Below are 24466 nucleotides of genomic sequence, written 5' to 3'. Positions count from 1 at the left end.
AGAGTTTCTACAGCTCGATGCCCTTCCTAACGCCAGCCACTCCAAAACTGTAGTGGGTACTTTTACGTGCCACTGGCATGAGGGCCAGTCACGCGATACTGGCAATGGTCAAGAAAATCGTGTTTTTTTTATTTTTTACGTGTCACCTGCACACCGGCACAAGTGCCAGCAAGGCAACGCTGGTGGTAAGGCGTCGCTGAACTTTCATAATTATTTTCTACTAGAGTCCTGGGCCAGCCAAAGCCTTGTTAGGGAATCTGGTTGATAGAAATTGAAAGCAGTCTATCATTATCATCATTTAACATCCATTCTCCATGCTGGCATGGGTTGGACAGTTTGATATGGAGCTGGTCAGCTGAGAGCTGTCCAGGCACTAATTGTCTGCTGGTTTCTACGTTTACTCCATGAAAGCTGCTTGTTGCAAGCGGTGTTGCTGTTGTCACTTTTCTTGTCAACAAATCACCCATTTGTTTCATGCCTTCAAAGATTTGTGAAATAAGAGCTCCTTTACTTGAAAAACCAGTATGGATTAGCAACAGAAAGAGCACTTGACTGTAAAAGAGTGCCTCTCTAATATATTCATGTAACCCGTGCTAGCTCTGAAAAATTTCTTTTAGTTTGTGTGTGCCAAATTCACTAATAAGTCTTTTGTCTGCCTGAGGTTATAATAGAAGGCACGTGCCCAAGGTGTTGCACAGTGGGACTAAACCTGAAATCACAGGGTTGTGAAGTGAATCTCTAAACCACACAGCTATGCTTGTGCCTCATATGCATGTGTGTGCTTAGTACACTCATTTAATCCATGAGAACATGACGTAATAAAGTATTCTCTTGAAGAACTGTTGTGGATCAACATCCAATTGCACAATGAACACTCACTGCAATGGGTGCAAATAACCACAATGGTAAATTGTATAATGTAGGGAACAAATAGTATAAATTCAATCTTGTGTTTGTCATACTTTTTTCACACACACACACACACATATATGCATACACATACACACACACACATATATGCTTATGCATATGTGTGTGTGGCATAATGTTATTGTTTGGTACTTCCTCCAAAAAAAGACGGCTTAGTTTATTCTTTATTCATTGTGTTTATTGTTCTCTCCATAAAACTGGTTGGATTTTCAAGAAGAGCATCCAGCTGTAAAACCTCAGATCTAATTATACATACTCTGATATACTAAAATGTTACCACACCTATTATACAATCAGCACCAATCTACCTTTATGCCAGTGCTAGGTGCATTTGGACCGGTGCCAAATATGACCAGACAGATTTGTCTAAATCCATACCATCACACAGAACTTGAGAGTAATTCCTTTGAGGGTGATGAAGGGAGATGATAATATCATTTTGATGATGATGCATGTGTGTGTATGTGTGTCTGTTTGTGTCTATGTTTGTGTATGTGTTTCATGTACATGTATATAGCTGTGTAAAATGTAACCAATAGATATTAAGTACGCATATTACAAATATCTCTGATATGTATTGTAGACAAGTCTCTTTTGTTTGCATGTTTTTCTAAAATTGTTTACATGCATCTAAATGTGTGTGTGTGTGTGTGTGTATTCTTTGACTAAACTTTGCAAATGCTTGACATAAGATACTTAATTTGTTTCATGAGGATATTAACAAACAACTGCTAAACCAAAGATTCTAAAACTGAGCTCTGTTGGTGATAATTATTCTTGCTTTTGTCAGATCAAACATACTCTCCCCACATCTTTCTCTTTCACACACACACACACACACACAGGTGTGTGCCAACACATATTTGGATTGTTCAACAATTTTGGCACTTGTCCGACAAAATGTTCATTCACTAACTGATACATTCAAGATCTTTACAAGTATTAAGTTCTGTTACAATAGTGGACTTGTTTGGTTTTTCTGATTTTTATTCTTTCAATTTGTTCATTCATTTTTTTGAGCATTTTGCAGAGTCAGTGTTAAATACCACAGTTATCTCCTCTTCAGTAGTTTTACTGCATGACACGGATGGAGCATAATTAACGAATCATCAGATCATTGTTTTAACCATCTCTTTTCTACCTTTAGAATTAAGTATCTTGACCTAAAATTTCAGACATTGTTTCTTTTAATTCATTGATAGTGATTGAATGGAAGTTCTTATTATAAGTGGTAGAGTCAGCAGAATCGTTAGCACACCAGGCAAAATGCTTAACAGTATTCCGTCTGTCTTTGCATTCTGAATTCAAATTCCACCAAGGTCAACTTTGCCTTTCATCCTTTCAGGGTCAATAAATTTAAGTACCAGTTGCATACTGGGGTCGATGTAATTGACTGGGCCCCCTCCCACCAAATTTCAGGCCTTGTACCTATAGTAGAAAGGATTATTAGTGGTAGTTGTTATTGTTGCTGATGCTGGTACCAGTGCTGGTGCCAATGATGGCATTGTTACCTGCTAGCCCTACCAGAAAATCTCTGTTTTTGGTAATCCAGTATCACTCGCTGAAAAGTCCATTTAAATAACAAATTACAATCGCCCTCATCATCCTCATCATCATTTTACATCTGTTTTTCAATGCTAGCATGGGTTGAACAGTTTGGCAGGAGCTAGCAAGCCAAGAGGACTGCACCAAGCTTCAATGTCTGCTTTTGTATGATTCCTACAGCTGGATGCCATTCCTAACACTAAATCCTAGATATGAAAAGACAAAAGGAAACAAATTGATATTTGCAATCGAAAGAATTTATGCAGACTTGCTCATTGTACCTTATTCTTTAGATATAGGTAAGACTAGGGAGAACTATTCCCCATAATTTGTCATGACATGATGAAGCCATGGGGAGCAAGTGGAGGAACTAACACTAAGGAAACAGTGAATCGTCAGTTTCTCTTAATAAATATATACTCTACAACATGCTTTGAAAACTCTTCATTTGTAACCAAACTACATACATATGTGTGTGTGTGTGTATATATATATATATATATATATATATATATATATATATATATATATATATATATATATATATATGTGTGTGTGTGTGTGTGTATTCATATGTGAAGGCACATGGCCTAGTGGTTAGGGTGTTGCACTCATAGTCACAAGGTCATGTGTTCAATTCCCAGATCTTGTGGAGAGTTGTGTTCTTGAGCAAAGCACTTCATTTTGCTTTGCTTGCAGGTGGGAGAGTGGTTGAATTGTTGTCATGCCAGCAGAGATGCTTTATGATATATCTTCCAGCTTTCTACATTCCCAAGTCTAAGTCAAGATAGCCAAAGTTCCAGTAATCTACTTAACAGTAGCAGTGGAGGATACGTGTTCTCCCAGAGAGTGCTGGAGAAGGCTCACATGCACAGGTCTCCCCAAGGGCATACTACCACTAGACAAGAGATGTATACATATATATAGTTGTCTCAGCATGTGATTGCTAGTGAGTACATGCTACTAACAAAGCCCATAGAAGCAGAAATGCACTGGTTAATTCTTGTCTGTTGCTGATATTATTATATTTGTGTTATTAAACACAATATGTCTATAAGCGATATTATCTCCAAATGAATACTGCAATAAATTTAGCTTCTTGTGATGTATTTACATTAAGTGTGATATACAGATTGCTATTTTAAGCTAATACTACTTCTATTGCATATAAAAGATGTATAAATCTTTTACTTTTCCTCTCTTTGCAGGAACTGCTTAGTTGTACGATAAAAAAAGACATCCAATACACAGTGGTGAATCCTAAATTTCACCACTGGCGGACAGATGACAAACGATTTGGTCTTACTTTTGAAAGGTCGGGAGAAGCCCGAGCCTTCAATCAAGGAATCAAACATGTGCTTGCGGATCTCACAAAAGGTAAATTTTCTTGAATATTGTCGTTGGTTTTTGCCATGAGAATTAAATATTTGGAACTGTTTAGTAACCATGCTACATAGCTCTACAGATAATTCTATCATGCCAATATTCTTCATTATTGCTTCTATCTACTCTCACAAACCACAAAATTTTATTTGTTTAAATTTTTGTACTAAATGACTCCTGCACAGTTTGTTGGATCTTCTTTCAGGTATTTCATTGTGTTTTGTTTGCAAAATCCCACAAGTTATTTGAATAGTCACCTGCAGTAGACAAACACAATAAAGAAAAAGGACATACACACACACTCACTCACTTGCTCATGGAATATACCATAACAGACCATTACAGCTAGAAGATATGGAACCAAAAGTTAATCATATGGAAGTAAATAATAGAGGCTAGCAGAATTTATCATCTCTGCAATGGATCCCACCCCTTATCAGTACCTAGTTTTGTTGGTGTTGTTATTTAACCCCAAACCAAAACCATTCAGCTTTGATTTGACTATGCTGTCATTTTTTTCAGACACAATGTAAAAGGACCTATATGGCTCAATGTGCCCTTCTTTTCAATGACTAGATATTATTTGTAGGGAGGTTGTTTTCTATTTCCAGCTGGCTGGGCTAGAAAATTAAAGCGTTCCTTATTGACTTAGTCCAGTGGTTCCCAACCTCTTCACTACCAAGGACCCCTTTTATTTAAATGAGTTTTCCCACAGACCCCAGGATATTGGAAGGCCTGTCAGCTTAACATGTTCACAGATCCCCAGTACTACCTTTGTGAACAACAGGTTGGGAACCACTGGTTTTGTCAGTATCTGGTGGATTTTAAGTGTCATTGAAAAGCTCCTTCTTCAAGCAGATCCTTGCTTTCCATGCATTTACTTCTTGTGTCACATTACAGCCTAACTATATTACCTTTTAGCATCACTAACATACAGATATTGTGAGATGAACCCTTTTGATATTAAATCACCTGAGACTGCTTTAGGTTTCATGGTACAGACTTACTGTTTTAAAATAATCTAAGTTAAAACTTCATATTAAAATTTCGTATTAATTCATACTCCAAATGGTGACAGTTATTTTACTATATTCTTCATTATTTTACAAATTGATTGTAAGAAAGTGTATTTGAACAGAAATATTGTAAGGGAAGGGTTAATACTGAAATCTTCAAGTAAGGCCACTACCGGCTGGATTTAGAACCCAGAAACATACATAGACATAAATATGTGTGTCTCTATGTATGTGTGTATCATTTTACATCTATTTTTCTAAGCTAGCATGTGTTGGACACATCTTACAGCATATCACTATTTATTAGTCCCTCATTAGTTGGCGCATATTGTAACAGTTACCAATCTTGGTTATTTTGCATGTAATTTTTTTCTATCAAATGCATTCCAGTCTTAGCCATCCTGTTTTTTTCCCTCGATGCAGGTTAAGTAGGATCACATAATTAAAAGTAACCTTTTCAAATGATTGGGATGAGGTTTGATTTGTCGGAGAATTGGCTGCTCTATTTAGCATAAAGAATGACCGCATTGAGTTCCCCTCTGGCTGGTGTTTGAAATGTTTAGTATTACTCCTCCCCTTCTCTTTATCATATTTTATCATTTTCCCATTCCCTTGCTTTCTATTACTTTTTTTTCTTCATTTCCTACACCACTCTCACCACAACCACCACCACTGTCTCTGTTTTCTTGTCTTCCTTTTCCACTCTCCCTTCACTTTCAGTCATCTCCCCTTTTTCTACTCTCCTCTCTTTTGTAACTATGAGTATTTTCTTACAAATTTTTCAAATGGTGTTTTCATTTATTTTTTTTAGAGAAGTGTCTGTCCTTTCTCATTTATTTTTTTGCATACCCCCTTAAAAAAATAATATCAAATATTAAAAAAAAATAATCAAAAAGTTATAATAATAATAATAATAAGGTTAAGAAAAAGTCCTTGCTCTAAATTTCTCTGGGTTTATTATGCTGTAATATCCATCTCTTACATCTGCTCTTCATGTGCACTGTAACCCATATAACAAGCTGTTGAATGTGTCAGGCCGCTTCACACACAAACTTTTGACTTAATCTCTCTCTCTCTCTCTCTCTCTCTCTCTCTCTCTCTCTAATTTCCCACAATGCTTTTTTGCTTTTTAAAGGTTTTTTTTTAATGTACTTCTTTTTCCTAGTGTCTTCTCTCCCTCTCTTTCTCACTTTCTCTCTCTCATTCTTTCTCACTCTCTCACTTTTCCCCCTAAACTCTATTTTCTTCTTCACCTCCGCTCCTCTACTTCTGTTAATAACCTTTTTTTTTTTTAATCTGTATTACCATAAACCTTTTTCTTTATATTTTATTGGGAGTTCTTCACTATCTTTCATCCTGCTATCATACCACCAACAATAACAAGCTGAAGCAACAAGGAACCTCTACATTGTCACATGACCTGAGCAACCATGTGACCCTCAAATCTTAAAAAAAAGAACATGGTCCTACATTTCCTGTACATAGAGGGAAAAGATATTAATGGTCAAAGCTGTAGTGCATTTGGTACGGAGGTCTGCTCAATCAAGACTGACCTGGGGCTAGACACCAATGGTAATCGCCACTAACTCTTCATTGCAACTTGGCATTTTGTTATGCTTCAAGAAAGAAACCAAGTCTTTTTATTCTAATAGAAAAATAAAAAGGAAGAATGCATGGCTATGTGGTGGAGGAGTTCATTTTAGGTTCATCTCAGTGTGCAGAACCTTGGGCAAGTGTCTTCTACTATAGCCACAGGCCAATCAATGCCTTGTGAGTGAATTTGATGGATGGAAACTATATATGTGTGTGTTTGTGGTGAGTTGATGGGTTTGTGTTTGTCCCTACCACCACCATCTGATAACTGGTGTTGGTTTGTTTATGCCCCCTTACCCAAATTAGCAGTTCGGCAAAAGAGACCTATAAGGTACCAGACATAATATATATATATATATATATATATATATATATATATATACTGAAGTTGATTTGCTAGACTAAACACTTCAAGCTAGTACCCCAGCATAGCCATAGTCCAATGACAAAAACAAGTAAATAAAAGAAAAAGTATTGAGAGTTTTGAGTTCAAATCCTATCTAGGTTGCCCTTGTTCTCCAATTTTTTGAGGTTAATAAAATTACTAATCTTCAAGTAGTCCAGGACCCCCTTCGGTCACGACACTGACCATCGGATTGCACCTAGAAAGTTACCCTCCTAGTCACAAGTCTGGGCAAGGTGGTTTATGGAAGACCAGCAGTCGCCCATGCATACCGGCCTCCCCTCTCCACGCCACCAGTGTTATCCAAGGGAAAGGCAAAGGCCGATACAGCTTGGCACTCGTGACGTCACAACTCATTTCTACAGCTGAGTGAACTGGAGCAACGTGAAATAAAGTGTCTTGCTCAGGAACACAACACGTAGCTCGGTCCGGGATTCGAGCTCACAACCTCACGATCATAAGCTCGACGCTCGAACCACTGAGCCATGCGCCTTCACGTAGTGGACTCAATATAATCAACTACACTCCTTAAAAGTGGGTACGCAGTAAAACTAAGGATATGCGATCCTTCTTGTCATCATTTTTACATGTTTTCTGTGTGCTGACATAGGTTAGAGAAAACTTATTGAGGTAGATTTTCTATGGCTGGAGGAAGGTTCTTCCTGTCACCAACATTTCTTTGTTTTACTAGTGTTGTATTTCTTTCACTGTCATCACATATCTCTTGAACTATTGAACATTTACTCACTGGAGAAAGTAAACATTGTCACCACCTTGTCATTCAGACTGTGCTATTGGTAACATGTGGAATTCACATTCATGCACACATATACATACACACGTGTGTGGGATTCTTCACACTTTCCTTCTACAAGTTCCATTTGCAGCCAACCTGTAGCTATAGTTGATAATACTTGTCCAAGTGAATTGAGCCCAAAACCATGTGGTTGCAAAATGAACATTGGAATCATTTGGATCAATGAAATAAATACCAGCCATTATTACTGGGTTTGATATAATTGACTATACTCCTTCAGTGTGATGCTTTTGTAAAAGAAAGGATATGAGGTCATATAATATGCACCAGTTATATATGGGTTTCAAATTTTGGCACAATTTCAGAAGAGGAGGCTAGTCAATTACAATGACTTCAGTACTCGACTCGTATTTATTTTATCAACCCCAAGAGGATGAAAGGCAAAGTTGACTTTGGCAGCATTTGAACTCAGAATATAAAGACAGATGAAATGCTGTTAAACATTTTTCCCAGTGTGCTAACAGTTTTGCTAGCTCACTGCCTTTGCACCAATTGTGTATTAAGGTCTATTAAATCAGTTCTGCCTTCTTTTGCAGCAATCATTCTTGCTATCTGCACAGAGTTCAAATCTCACTGAGATCAACTTTGGCATTCATCCTTTCAAATAAACTATTAATCTTCTACTGGGATCAATTCTTCTCTTTCTCTCTCTCTCCGGTATAAATCAACGGTGGACAGACCTGTAGAGGGATGCTTTCACCAATTCTAAAGTACCCAAAACATGTTGTATATCACAACAGCACCCCTATGATTCCATCAAGGAGTTAATGGTCTATGGCATATATGCACACACATGTATATGTGTGTGTATCTCCTCTACAGCATGACACCTGTTTTTGTCCTTCTATCATACCTTAACTGCTCATCACCTGTCACAGGATCACCCTCCCTCACTACTACACCTCACTCTCACTTGAGGTGAGTCTTGCCTTGCAAATTACTTTTGTGACCTCACAGGTGCCAGTACCATGTAACAAGCACCCAGTGCACTCTGTAAAGTGATTGGTGTTTGGAAGAACATCCAGCCACAGAAACCAGGCCTAGGCAGACAGTTGAGCTTGGTGCAGTCTTCTGGCTCACTGGCTCCTTTTGAACCATCCAACTCATGCCAGCATTGAAAACACATTAGATGATGATGATGATCACACACACACGTGCGTGTGTGAGAGAGAGAGAGTTATGTGTGTGTATATGTATGTATAAGCAGCCTTACTAACAATCTGCACTTCACTTTAACTACATATTGCAGGTTAAAGGAAGCATCATTAAGTTCCCTTGTTTGCTTATATATAAAATCTATGTGAGACAGGAGTACATATGTGAGTACTTGTGTGTGTGCACATGTGCACGCGTGTACTTCATGTGTGTATATGTATGTGTATAGGTGCACTCAAGCTCTTTCACTCTCTCTCCCACACTCACTCTCTCTTGTTCATTGTTGCTGTTGTTGTTGTTGTGTATTTATTTTCTTTGTTGTGGGCCAACTAGTGGCAATTGCCTAAAAAAGCTACAATTAGCATAGAATAGAATTAGTTTCCAGCTGATGTAAGAGGAAAAAACATCTATAAATAGCATCTAATGGAGCTTGCCTTTGTTGTACTGTTATTTTGTAGGAGGAGGAGGGGTGGTGGTGGTGGTGGTAGTGGTGGTGGTGGTGGTGGTGATGATACTCATGGCAGTAATGATAGTAGTGCTGTGATGGTGGTAGTGGTGCTGGTAGTAGTAATGGCACTGGTGGTGTAATAAAGGTATTTGTGGTGGTGATGTGTGATGATGGTGTAGCTGTGGTGATGATGAGAGGCAGTGGTGATGTAATGATGTGGTGGTGGTGGTGGTGGTGGTTTTACTTTGAATTGCTTCTTTTACACATATTGAGCCATGTGACTCTGTGTTTGTGTGTGTGTGTGTGTGTGTGTATTGTTGATGGCAATGAGTGAGAGCAGGGTGACAAATGGTAGGGAGGTATATGCATAGTACTACTAGTGGTGATGATGATGATGATGCTGTGAAAATTAGGAAAAGAATGCATGAGGAGGGGGAGAAGAGTACATTGAAAAAAAATTAAACTGTCCTGTTAGTATAATTTAGTTGAAAAAAAAGTGTAAGCAGTGACACATAAAGTCTAGTAGATGTATATTTTATTTGTTTTGTGTGTGTGTGTGTGTGTGTGTGCTTAGACACATACATAGTTAGCAGATATAGATATTCACATGATGCATGGCTGAAATGACTAAAATAATGTATGGTGCTCCAGCATGACCGTAGCTGCATAGCTGTAACAAGTAAAAGGATAAAAGAAATTATCATCTCAAGTTCTAGGACTTTTAGGGCCAATTACCCAGTTTTCATGCTGTATAAATGGACGGGATCACAACACTGTCCTCTGAGCAGAATGCCAGTCTATCACATGGTTGTTCATTTACAGCTGAGTGGACTGAGCAATGTAAAATGAAATATTTTGCACAAGAAACACAACAAACCACCTGGTCCTAGAATCGATTCCTCTATTTTGCAATTGTAAGTGCAACACCTTAACCACTAGACCACACACACCTTCACACATACATACACACACACATACATACACACACATACATACACACACACACACATACATACATATATACATATGTATGCATATATATGTATCTGTGTTTGTTTGTGTGTGTGTGTATATATATATATGAGAGAGGTAGGTACTTTGACAGATATGCCTGAAAAACCATCAATATTGTCTAGTGGCAATATTCTGTGTGAAACCAATGGTAAACAATAAAAAAATTGCTACAACTTCACTTTCTCAGCTCTCTCAGACCAAGCAGTACATTAACTAGTGAGGAAATTTTCCCATATTTTTTGGTCATATAGCCTTGACTATATTGTTCCATACTTAATTTTATTTATTTATTTCCAATTTTACTATTGAACATTTACCCATCCATTACTGTAATTGTTGATCACAAGAGGCCTTCTTACTAACCTTTATCTTAGTTGATAACTGACAGTACATTTAACTTTTTTCTCATGGTTTAATGTCATTCCAAAATACCACTGCCACTATACTACTGCTGCTGCAACTACTACTACTACTACCACCACTACCACCGCCACCAGCAATAATAATAATAATTATAATTATAATAATAATGTGGTGAGGTCTGGGGTGGATGCAAACTCTAAGCAATAAAAGGAAAAACTGTGACCCTGTTATCATTTTATATGAAACTATTTTATCTTGTTAGTAATGCTGAATCCTTGAAAGAAATGCATAAACATACCAACTTCCCATTTTGTTCCCTAAAAATTGTAAGGTCTTTGCATACTCATATTGTTGGGGTCAGTAACAGCTTACTAAAGGATATGTTTCCATCAAGTTGATATGTTCTTCGTTGGTATTGTTAATGCAGTTATAGTTGTATGGTTTTGAGTTTGAGCCCACTCAACATCATCATCGTTATTTAATGACTGGATCTGACAACTCAGTAAGCTACTTCATGTTCCAGTGTCTACTTTGGTATGGTTTCTATGGTCCAGTGCCCTTCTTAATGTCAACCACTTAACAACTTTACTTGGTGTAATTTTTCATGGCACCAGCACAAGTGGTGATTACCTTGTAACTTAGAAGGCTAAGGACCTAAAGTAGCCCCTATAACTGAGGGAGAATAGAAGAGAGAGTGAACAATGGTTTTAAGCAGAAGAATAAGGGATGGAATAAGAAGAGAGGATGGGAGCATATGGCAAAGAATAGGGAAGAGGGAAAGGAAATGATACTACTGTGTATCATTTTAGGTGAGCGTTTTCTACCACAATGCCTTTGGTTGATAAAAGCCTTGTGAGTGAAATTTTGGGAGGCAGAAACTGTGTATGAACTCCAACACAGAGAGAGAGAGAGAGAGAGAGAGAGAGAGGCTCTTCTTGTTCTTAAATCACAGACTTGATCTGTTGCCTGGTGTATCACCACTTCAAGACCTCTTGGTACCTTTAGTAGCCATTGAGTGACTTCTAGGTTCACATATATGGATCAGGTCTTTGGTTTAAGGAAAACTTTGTCACTTCTTCAGACTGAGCTATTAAAAATAAAAATGATAAAAACTACTACCAAATGAAAATTAGAAATATTTACTGTTATTAATAAAGGAGAACTTTTCTATCTTCTTTCGTGCCATCATACACACAACTGCAGTAAATCCTTCTCACCCAAGCATAGCTAAAGTGAGTGTAAGAGGCAAGGGAGGAAACTTTAATCAAGGAGGAGCTGAAAAGTCAAAAGCTTTTCATCAATCTGGTGAAGGCTTCCCTTCTGTCACTGCTATCTCCCAAGTTAGCAAATGCAGTGAGAAAGAGCTGGTTATGGGCCACTTCCTGCTCCTTATCAACTCTTAACTTGAGAAAGCTGCATAGAGATGTGTGGATGGTAGTGGTGGTGGTGGTGGGGTCTAAGTTTATGGATGGTGGTAAATCTGTAAGAAAAGAATAGGCATTCTGCTCCAATTCCATTCTGCTCTGTTATTAAGATTGATGGGACGTGCATCTGTGAGTTAAAATCTCTACTGTCCCTTCTTGGCGAATGCTCTCATTTTTAACATTACCACTGAAGACATCTTGAAATAGTGAGCGGGGAATGGGAGGTATGCATTGGAAACTGTCAGCTTGTGTTGCAACAGGATGGAGTGGGTAAGTTGTTTGGGATATTAGAGCAGCCGTATCTTTAATGACTAACAGAAGTGTTGCAAAGTGAATGCAAACTTCTTCTTTGTCTGTCTGACTCTCACAGTTTCTATTGCTGTGGTTGTCTCATCTTCTTTCTCATATCATTCCTCATTCCACTTACTGCCACCTAGTGATGATATCTACTATCTGTTTCAATAATGTTCCTCCCAAAATCTTCGATGTTAGACTTAGATCCGTTGTGCCCAGTTTTATGTCATCACCTGCCCTTTTAAGTGCCTTTAGCAGAGTTCACTTAGTTGCAAGCATTTGGATCAGCTCACCTGTCTCAGGATAACTGAAATATGTTGTTACTTTGTGGTGTTTTTGTTTGTTTGTTTTATATATCTTCATTGATTTAGTCAGGGCAGTCAGGCTGCTCAGTTTCCATAGTTCCTTACAGAACCTCCAATACTAATGAAAGAGAAGGAAGAATTTATCCCCAGCATGGCAACAGAATGGCCTCTGTTAAAGGCATCCAAGGGATAGGCTGTGACATTAGACCAGGTGACTGATTTAAGTTTATTACCCAAGGACAGGAACAGTCCCTTCAGTGGGCTTCCACAGAGTTTTCCATCTTCCAAATTTGAGTTGACCCCAGGTTATGGTAGAAGACACTTGCCCAAGTAAAGAAGTGAACCCACTGAACTGTAAAGCTAACTTCTTGACTACAGAGGCATACCTTTGCTCATGAAGAATGATTAGCTTTGTCAAGATGGCTACAGAAAAGACAAATATTATAATCAAATATTCTGTCACACTAGATCACTTTTAGATAACACTATCTAAGATCATATAATACACCATGCTGAAAGTAAATAAATTAACAAAGGACTAGAGTATGTGGAGAAATTATGTCCAATTGTGTATTGTGCAGTATTTCAAATGTTTTCCAGATTATGGAATATACAAAGATAGTTCTTTCTGTCACTGATAATAAATAAGTGTATACTCTTTCTATAAAGAATTTAGTTCCCAAGCCCACCCACTCATCAAAAGCTATCTTTTTGGTAAGAACATCTACTTAGTAACCACAAGCTCTGATGCAGGCTTGGCAGAACTACTAGTAGTGGGTGCAGTTTGGAATAGGAAAAAAAAATTAGAACAGATTTAGGCTGGGTGTTAATGATGGGATGGTTCTAAGGAAGCTTGGAAGAAAATTGTAAATCTTATAAGGTGTGTAGATGTTATGAAGTACTTTTTCAGTTAGTTCACTGATTAGATGTTGTACACTGAAGCAAAGGAAATAAGAGTTATTCATTGCTCACACCTGGGGTTTTATCTCTGTGTTGTAATTAGAGTAAGAAAACAACCCACTTATCAAGGTCTTTTGGTGTTGTCAGATAATATTTACTGCCATCATTTTAAAATTCTCAATAACGCATTAGCTGTCAGAACGTAGAACATGGTCTGACATTCAAACAATATATCAGAGCTACCAGATTTATTTAATCTGTGAAGGGTGCACTAGACCATTCAATTCATTAACCTCGTTATACAGGTTTTCTTGATCATATCTTAGTAAAACTACCCAACAATATAATATTCAGAGCTAGATAACACCATGGATGGCATTTGAAAGACAACTCATTTCAAGTACTTTATCAGTGACAATTGTACTATATGATACTAAGTGGGGTTACCCAATAAAAACATAGCATGTCTGTTTTATGTTTATGCACTGTGGTTATCTGGTTGTCTCCTGTATTGACCAAAGGAAAATTACAGTAGTCAGTCATTGATTATTATTGTCTTTTTTTTTTCCAAGTGTTTCTAATTAGATTTTTAATGCTCACTGTATTAAATGTTAACACTAGCTTAGATCTACAAACGCAGGCTGGATATATATTGAGCTACAACCCCTATTCTTTATCATCATTTTAACATGTACTTTTCTGTGTTTGCATAGACCAGACAAGATTGAAGCAGAACTTCTATGGCCAGATGCTCTTTCTGCCACTGACCCTCACCTGTTTCCAAACAAGTTAATATTTTCTCCTTGTTTAGACATGTTTCATGAAAGGGTGCAAACAAATGTCACAACTTGTATGGTTGTGAAATTTGTTTACAATTAGCATGCGATATCAAGACAAGGAAACATACATGTACACATCTCCATATGTGCATACATATGAATAAAATTTAACTAAAGCCTTGTGAATGAAATTGGTAGACAGAATTATATTATGTGAGTATGTACATAGATACATGCATACATACCAGGATTTTGTTTACCAAATTCATTCACAAGGCTCTAGTCAGATTTAATACAATTAGATTTCATGATGATAAAAGTTGCATAGTGTTAAGACAAACCAAATATTCAGTGATCTACTCTTGTTTTACTCATAAATTTCATCAATTTGGATAAGTTTGTGTGTTGTGTGGTCAGAAAAAAAATATGACATTTCAACAATGACCCTTGTATTATTAATGTCCTTGTTTGCTGTTAACCAGAGCAGAATAAAGAATGTTAAAGGAAAGAGATAAGAGAAGTATGTTCACTCACAAATATGAAGAGATGAGGTGTATGTGGTATCAACAAGGGGCCAAAAAATGAACTCAGTTTGCAGAGAGTTTATAGCTGGTGAAAGTTAGGAGATATAATTACATTTTGTAAGGTCTGAAATTAGATTTTTAAAATTCACAATTGCACTAAGAACCATTATTAAAAATCTAGGACTATAATTACATTTCTAAAGTCTGTAATTACAATTATAAGAAATATAATTTCTATTACTGACTGTAATAATTACATTCTCAAAAGTTAATAATTACATTTCCTAAAGGCTATTATTACATTATTGAAGTCTGGTCTCAATCATTCCTTAAAGTTCACATTACACCCACTGAAAGATGTCATTCCAGCCCTTATTTCATGATGTTTTTTATGAACAAGTACTTTTATGCTAAAACTTCTCACAATATGTGTATCCCTACACCAGGAATAAGTACTTTTATGTCAAAACTGTTTTCCTCTCATAATATGTTTCCCTGCATTAGCACAATGAAAGGGGCCACTGAACTACAAATTCTTGAAAAGCACTGCTTATGACTCTGCTTTTCACAAAAGAAGTATAACAAACTTCAATGACCACAACGTAGTGGGAGTGATTTCGTTGTTTATCGTCAATATATCTAATTATTGTTGTCATTTTATTGCCATTTTTGTTTCTATGCTAACATAGCTTGAATTGCTATCAATATCTCACAACCACCAGGATTTCACTTCACCTAAGGACTTTTGTGTCACCATCCACTGAAATCCTTTGTCCCAATACTGGCCATTTTCATCTTCATAATCTTGGGGTTTTTTTTTAAATCTATCTCTATTTACTTATACATTTCCTATAACTTTCTGACATGTTTTCCATTAATTTTAGATCTTTTATTAACCTCTTTAGATGGTTTTGCCTCATGTTTGGATGAATTAAGATGAGATTGAATAAACATGAGCATTGCTCCACTCTCAAGAGAAGTTTCTCTAGAACAAAATATTACAACTAGTGTTGTTCTGTTTGTTTATACATTATAAATGTTATGCACATCATTATTTTAATCTAATGAAACAGTTCAAGTGTATATATTGATTTATGATTGGCCTGCCCAAGTTTCTCACAAATCAATGAATGTTTTGTTTGCTGGTTTCTATATCAGAACAAAAATTTCAACTTAGTTTAGAATGTCTGGAGATGTAGTCACTGATGAGACAAAATCTGGTTGAAACACCAGTGTCTGATGATCTGCCAATGAGATTTTCAGTAAGCTCTGTGTTTTTCATACATTAAAGTTTTTTAAGAGAAGTTTCTTTCAGACAAAATATTACAGCTAGTATCATTCTACATTTATATATATATTATCTTACACACATCTATTTTAATATAATGCTGTTCCGGGTGTGTATATTGATGTATATGTATGTTTATATATATGTATGTGTCTATGTCTGTATATGTGTATGTATGTATGTATGTATGTACATATATACATACCACACATGCTCACTAGAATTAGTTTAAATTTTAACCAAGACCTCACAAATAGTAACTACAAAAAAATTGGCTATCATTCATTCATTCATGACTTTCTACTCCTCCTTCCACCCTCTTGTACCCCTCCTCATCCATACTCTTGTGCTATCACCATCTCATCTCAAAACCTTTCTGTCTACCCACACACTAGTGACTTCCCCACTACCACCACTGAATACTATTTTGACTTCCTTTTCACTTTGCATTTCTTTTTCCTGTGTGGGTTAAAGGGAATTTTTATTTTATTCTATTTTGGTTTTGTTAGGTTTGTTGTTTTATAAAGAAGGTTTGTCTTATGTTATCTCTGAAGTTCATCCCTCTTTTTTACCTTTTACTTCCAAATCTCTTCCCTGCCACATTCCTTACCAATTTTTATTATTATTATTATTTCACAGTCTTTTCTGTTTCTTTCTCTTCATCTTGTAAACCCCTACATAAATTGTAGACTGTCCTAGTGGTATCCTCTCATTTATGCTCTTGTGGCTAATAAAAGAACTTATCATTATTATTATTTGAAGGGGCGTTCTTCCTCTTGCAAATTCCCTTTCTCTTTACATTCTCATCTTTTCTTCTCCCATTTTACACCTTCTTCCTCACCTCTCACCACATGTTTGGGACTCTTGAAATTTGCTGGAGAAAGTGAAAAACACACTAGCTGTTACAGGTTAATACACACACACACACACCATCATCATCATCATTATCAACATTAAACAGCCATATTCCATGTTGGCATTGTTTGGATGGTTTGACTGGGGTTCAGTCCCACTGCATGATACCTTGAGCAAGTGTCTTCAACTATAATTCCAGACTGAGCATAGCCTTACAAATAAATTTGGTTGACAGAAACTGTGTGGAAGCCTGTCATGTGTGTATGCATGTGTCTGTGTTTGCTCGCCTCCATTCTGACAACTGATGTTGGTTTGTTTACATCCCTTTAATTTAGTGGTTTAACAAAAAAGAGTGATGCAAGTACCAGACTTTAAAGAAAAACAAGTACTGGAATCAATTCGTTCAACAAGTAATAGAAGATATATAGTGAAAATGAGTTGGGACAACTGTCATGCTGATGACACTTATTGAGACAGAAACATATTCATGAATGTCTTCTTATCTCAGGATAATAAACAAGCCTGTACTTTTCCTTGATAGCATGTCATCTTCCAAGGATTCTTGATTTTTTTCATTTGAAGCTGGTCATAATTGCCATTTGGTAATTAAGACACAACCTCTAGAGGCAGGGATAATTTTAATAAATCGAGAATTCATGTTGTATGGTATTTCCTATATCTATATTGTTCCAATACATGCCACTGCCCACTCTGACTTATTTCTTTTAATCTCGTGTTTGTTTTATATTATGGAGGCAGTGACAAGACCTTTGGCAAAATACCATGCATGTGTAGACCCATCAAGCCAAGTGAGACCGTAGTCATGACTAATATTGGTGTCGGGTCAATGGCACTCGTGCCAGTGACACGTAAAAAACACCCACTACACTCGTGGAGTGGTTGGCAATAGGAGGGGCATCCAGCTGTAGAAAACTTGCCAAATCAAATCAGAACCTGGTGTACATCCCCCCCACCACCACCAGCTTACCAGTTTTCAGTCAGACTATCCAACCCATGTCAGCATGGAAAGCAGACATTAAATAATGATGATGGTTGTAGTGGTGTTCTGACTAAATTTGACAGTTTGCATAGAAGGAAAATAAAACTCAGTATCCCATCCAAAAAGAAAAGCATTTAAAAAATATCAACTAGATTTATGTCTGGGAGATAAATAGTTTACTCCCCAGTTTCCACCGTGGCCAACAAATCTGGAATCTGGCACATGCATTCCTCACCATGTCCCTGGGAAGATCCTTGAATACCTCCTTGATCTCAGCCACCAGCTTGGCCTTGGTTGTTGCAAGCAGAGCAGTTGCTGTCTTTCCCAACTGCGCCCCGCATGTGTATAAAGTGTAACACTAGCAATGAAAACTAGGTGTCTAATTCTTTGTCACAGAAACAGCTGTAAGCTCAGCAAAATGACTACACAACTCCTATTCTTTTGTCATTCCATTATTGATTATGTGTATGTATGTATGTCTATGTATATACATATCTTGAGAGAGGCAGACCCAGATTAAGTGGTGTGTACTTTACTACTACTACTACTACTGCTACTGCTGCTGCTGCTACTATAGTGGAAGATATCCCTGAAGATGTTACACAGTGAGATCAAACCCACAACAATATGATCACTAGGCAAACTTCTTAACCACATGGTTTCAGGTTCTGTCATAGTAGTGGTGGTGGTGGTGGTGTTTAAATATTAGGAAAATATAAAATAAAAAGCAAGAGTTGTTGGGCTTGATATGATGTTGGTTGGTTGGCTGGCTGGTTTGTTGGTTGGCTTGTTGGTTGGTTGGTTCGTTCGTTTGTTTGTTGCCAGGTTGTGGTGGATAAGGAAACCAGAGCTAAAGTTATGTGGAATAAGGCTGTTAGTAGCAATATGTCCTCTAGAAATATCAACAGGATGTCAGCCCTAAAAACAATATGGCCCACTGCTGCTGCTGCCACAGCCCAGCTTGCCTGTCTGGCTGTTTACCTATTTTCTCCCTTTTCTCCCCTCTATCTACTGCCATAGGGGTAAGAGAGGGTGGCAGGAAGAGGCTGGCAGGGTGCAGAGAAAGAATTAGTAGCTAATCAACATGGATGTTATTGGTGGGTTTTGGAAGGGGTGCGAGGGTAGGATATTTGGTTTTTGTTAAAAACTGAAACAGGAAAACCATCTTGCTTGCTGCCTCCTGCCTTCACTTTTGCTGACTGGTATTTCTCTCTCTCTCTCTCTCTCTCTCTCTCTCTCTTTCTGTTTTCTTCACTCTCTCTCTCCTGCTTAAAACAGCAAAAACAAAAAAGTAAAACATGGTACTTCCAAGTCTGGTGATATTGGTAAAAGTTCTTGCTTAGTTACATTTGAGCTACATACATGCATGCATACATACATACGTACATACACACACGTGAGTGTGTGTGTGTGTATGTGTACCTTCGCTAAAACATTATTTGGTGTCAAAATTATCATTTGATGTCCATACTCCATGTTGGGATGGGTTAGGGAGTTTGACAAAATCCAACTGGTCTGAGGATTGCATTGTGCTCTAATGTCTGCTTTGACATGGTTTCTGCTGCTGGATGCCTTTTTGAATATTTCAATAAAGCAATTCATTAATCAATGAATACAAAAGCTTCACGCATAGTAGAGACCTGGACAATTTCAACTTTGGACTAGTATTTCCTTTACAACAAGATGTAGATACAAAGATAATTGCAAAAAAGCACTGTGATGCATGCTCACATTCAGACACACACACACACACTGTGTCTAAACCCCTTTCTATGATCAATAAAATAACCACCAGATCCAAATAAGTGCTGGGCTTGATGTAAGCAACTCAAAACCATTGAAGGTGTTGTTCTGGTTTGGTCACAAAGTCATTGACTTCAATCAGGAAAAGTATAAAAGAATGCATATATACAATACATGCATACATATATGAATGCTTCTGCATAGCTTTTGTCTACAAAATTTTGGTGATAAGGCTTCATCAATGAACCCGAATGTCTGTAGTGGAAGACATTCCTGAAGATGTTACACAGTAAGATCAAGCTTACAATATTATCACTAAGCATACTTCTTAACCACATGGTTTCAGGTTCTGTCCTACTGTGTATATATATAAATATCAAAGGGTAATCAGAAATATTAGAAATTTCCATTACCAGTGGCCTAGTTAGTGTGTGTGTGTGTATGTATATATATATATATATTATATATATATATATATATATATTATATATATATATATATACATATATATATATATATATATATGTATATATATACACATACATATATATATATATATATATATATATATATATATATATATATATATATATATATAATATATATATATATATATATATATATATATGTATATATATATATGTATATATATATGTATATATATATATATGTATATATATATATGTATATATATATATGTATATATATATGTATATATATATGTATGTATATATATATATGTATATATATATATATGTATGTGTGTGTATATATATATATATATATATATATATATATATATATATATATATACATATATATACATACTCACACATCATCATCGTTTAATGTCTGTTTTCCATGCTAGCATGGGTTGGACAGTTTGACTGGGGTCTGGGAAGCCAGGGGGCTGCACCAGTCTCCAATCTGATCTGGCAGTATTTCTACAGCTCGATGCCTTTCCTAACACCAACCACTCCGAGAATGTAGTAGGTGCTTTTTACATGCCACCGGCACAGGGGCCGGCCAGAGGGGGCTGGCATCAACCATATTTGGATGGAGCCGGTCAAGGCAGCAACCCCTCTCTTTCTCTCTCTCACTCAGTCACTCACACACACACACACACACGTGTACACACAAAGCCTATAGAGATAGCTAGGTAGATGGATTTGTTAGTGTATGTAAATATGTGATAATGTATAAGTATATGTTTGTTTGTATGTATAAACAAGTAGCAGACCTGACAGATTGAGAGGTTGAAGTTGAAAACAAGTTGCTGAAACTGAGGAAAGAAGACTCAAACAGCACAGTGGAGATGCGAGAGCAAGATACATCATTCTCTTCTCTTCACAATATCACATACACATACACATCTACTTGCATGCACACACTCACATATGTATTTGTGAGTTACATCCAAAAGTGCAGTTGGCCTAAGGAAAGTACTAACCTGTTAGTATGTGTAAAATGTGTGGGTTGGTGAGTGTACATGACACAGTGTCAGTTTGAAAATAGCACTGTACCAACACAGGAGGTCTGTATGACAAGAGGTGCAAGTCTCATTGGGAACACTCCTCTAAGAATATAAGGGACAGCTATTTTAAACCATCCCTAAGAATCCCCATTTATATTATATACTGTATACACTTTATGTATGTGTAAAATAATATGTAGACACAATTGTTGCATACATATACTCACAAACAGAAACACTTTTGTGTGCGCCTGTCCATATGCATTTATTTATATACACCATATATACAGACATGCATGCTGTTTACATGTGTGTTTGTGTGCATAATGTGAAAGGATGTGCAACAATGAACACAAGTATCCATATACATGTGTGTGTGTGTGTGTGTGTGTGAATGTACACTTTCCTCGACACATATTTACACACAGTTGTTGTTACTTCAGCAGTATAGAGAGCCTTAATGTAAAGGAGGGCGATAAAGATAGAAGAATGCAAGTATGGAGGTGAGGGTTTGAGGTTTTAAAAGTAGTTAAAAGTGGGAGTGGGAAGAACTACTTGTTAGTGTGGGTAAAGTAGCTGTTTAACTTGCAATATGAGACATCTAGAAATGTAGCAAGGCTACCCTGTTGCTACACATAAAATTAGAAGAAGAAGCATGCATAAGACTACTAAGTCATGTGAAAATTTGTTCTCAATTTGAAGGCATACATGAATGCTGCAGCTGGCCAAAACATCTGACTGCTGATCAAAAGTTTAGGAGTTTGTATCCGTCCTTAGTGTGTTTTGTCCACAGATAAGATGTTTTGTCATGCTGTGGCCTTTGTGCCTATGGCTTTATTGCCTAACACATTTCTGAACATAACATTTTATCAAATATTTCAAAAATTGGAAGACTTGTTTCTTTGCAAGCCTTTCAGAATTACACCATGTCCCATGGTGCATGTAGGCTGCTGAATTAGCTCAGTATATTGGACATAGATTTATTTAGGACAAATCCTCTCGTGATTATGCAAACAACCCTTCAATTAAATATCTAACAACAGATCTACCAGAAATAGCAAACTCTCCTTCAAATCACACCCTCTTGTCTTGAGTATGTAAAGGGCACATTAGATAATATAATTCTACATATCTCTAAAAATCAATATGAAGGTCATGGATGAAATGCCTTTGATTTGTAGGTCTGCTCATTGTTATTAGTACACACACATACACACACAAGTACATATATGCACACCATATAAACATGGAATGGAATAGCATGGCCTGAGGTGGCTTCAAGTGGCAAAGAGCCCAGGCCATACTATTCCATTCAGCCATTTCTTATGATTACTAGATTTACCACTCCATTTCTGGCAAGAAACCATTTGGTAATTTGGCTATCATGCGACTATAATATTTTATAAATAATAATATATATGATTGTCTGTCCCTTTCTGACTCTTGGAATTTGACTAAGGTGCTGGTGTGACCGTGTGGCTAAGAAGTTTTTTCCCAACCACATGGTTTTGGGTTCAGTCCCACTCCATGGCACCTTGAAAAAGTGTCTATTACTACAGCCTGGGACCAACCTTGTGAGTGAATGTGATAGACACAAACTTATCATGTGTGTGAGTATGTGTAAGTTTGAGTGTCATTGTCATATAAGCAGTGTCATTCATTTTCAGTATTTAGCAAAATCATGGGGAAATATTATCTTCCTTAGAAACAGGTGAAGGTTGGTGACAGGAAGGGTATCTGGTTGTAGAAAATTTACTTCAGTAAATTCTGTCCAACCATGCAACCATGAGAAAGTAGATGTTAAGGAGATGATGATGATCACACACACACACACATACTGAGAGACAGGAGACAAATATCCCAAAAGCATATAATCTATTAAATTTTACCAATTTCACATCCTAGTGTTTCACAATAGCAGGATTCTATACCCCTTCAATTATCCACCCACCCATCCACACCATTTGTTTCTGTGTTGGTTCTAGACTGGGTGGGTGATTAACATACCACAGTTTAGGTCTATATTGTTGGACACTAAACAATCTAGCACCAACTCTGCCAACACCACCATCACCAGCACCTCTACTGTCACTCTCCACTCATCTCCAACCTCCCTGGTATAATTTAATGATTGTTTTCCATAATTAGGCAGATTTGATGCCTATCCTTATACAGACAGCTTTTAATGATAGTGGCTCATTATTTATTGCGACACCAGACAGTTGTCTCCAGCTACATACACATGTCCATTATACATACATACATACATGTATCTATCTATCTATATATATATATGTATATATACACATATATATACACACACACAAACATGTATACATGCATGAATGTATTTGTGTAGTATACATGTGTGTGATTATATATATTTATATCAATATATGTTTTTTATATTTATGTATACATGCATAAATATGTGTGTGTAGGTAAATGCACATTCATTCATTCCTCCATATGCACACATGTATTGATAAATGTTCATAGGCATATATCAACCTATAATGTACATATCTGTTCATTATTTATGAACATAGGTGTGTGTGTGTATTTAGGTGGATGGGTGTGTGTGGAGTGTGAGCAGGGTGGGACATTTAAAAGGAAGTGTTTTAAGAGGAGACAAATAATTGAGTCTTATTTGTACTTTTTTTCATTTTGTTGTTATAATGTTCTGTGTTCACATCCTACCAAGGTTGATTTTACATTTCATCTTTCTGTGGGTGATAAAATAAAGTAGCAGTCAAGTACTAGGTGTAATTTATTTGATTGACCCATTCCTTCGAATTTCTAACTTTGTGTCTTAGTTGAGTAATGGGGTTGATTTAATCAACTAGCCCCCTTCCCACAAAATTTCATGGTTTGGTTCTATAGTAGAAAGAAATATTATTATTATTATTGAGTGAGAGAGCTGTGCGTGCCATGAAATTGACACTGGGGTAAAATATACGAAGCCCTTTATACCCATCATGACAACCCGTCTGATAAGGGTACATCAGGCACATGCATCACAACCATATGTGCATGTCATAGTGATCTTATTACAATATGAACAGCACATGACCTTGCACGTGGGGGCACAGTTAGAATTTTCTTCAGGTCAAGTAGCCCATCCCGCTCAAAAGGTCCCTGAATAAGGTTTGTTTAAGGATGATGAACAAAACACCCATGTTTCCAGAGGTGAATTATTCAAAAGCCAAAGAA

General features: G+C 36.8%; 1 protein-coding gene across 1 annotated transcript in view; it reads left to right on the top strand.

The window, feature by feature from the left end:
- LOC115210865 (sprouty-related, EVH1 domain-containing protein 2) overlaps positions 1–24466 on the top strand; it is a 190565-nt gene that overhangs the window by 140774 nt on the left and 25325 nt on the right. The window contains exon 3 of the mRNA XM_029779626.2: positions 3684–3852. Within this exon, the coding sequence (XP_029635486.1) occupies positions 3684–3852 (169 nt within the window). The remainder of the gene's footprint in view (positions 1–3683; positions 3853–24466) is intronic.

This window comes from Octopus sinensis, linkage group LG4 (genome assembly GCF_006345805.1).
Source record: "Octopus sinensis linkage group LG4, ASM634580v1, whole genome shotgun sequence".
Lineage (NCBI taxonomy): Eukaryota > Metazoa > Mollusca > Cephalopoda > Octopoda > Octopodidae > Octopus > Octopus sinensis.
Note: the sequence above shows the minus strand (reverse complement) of the source record. Positions and strands in the feature narration are given on the sequence as shown.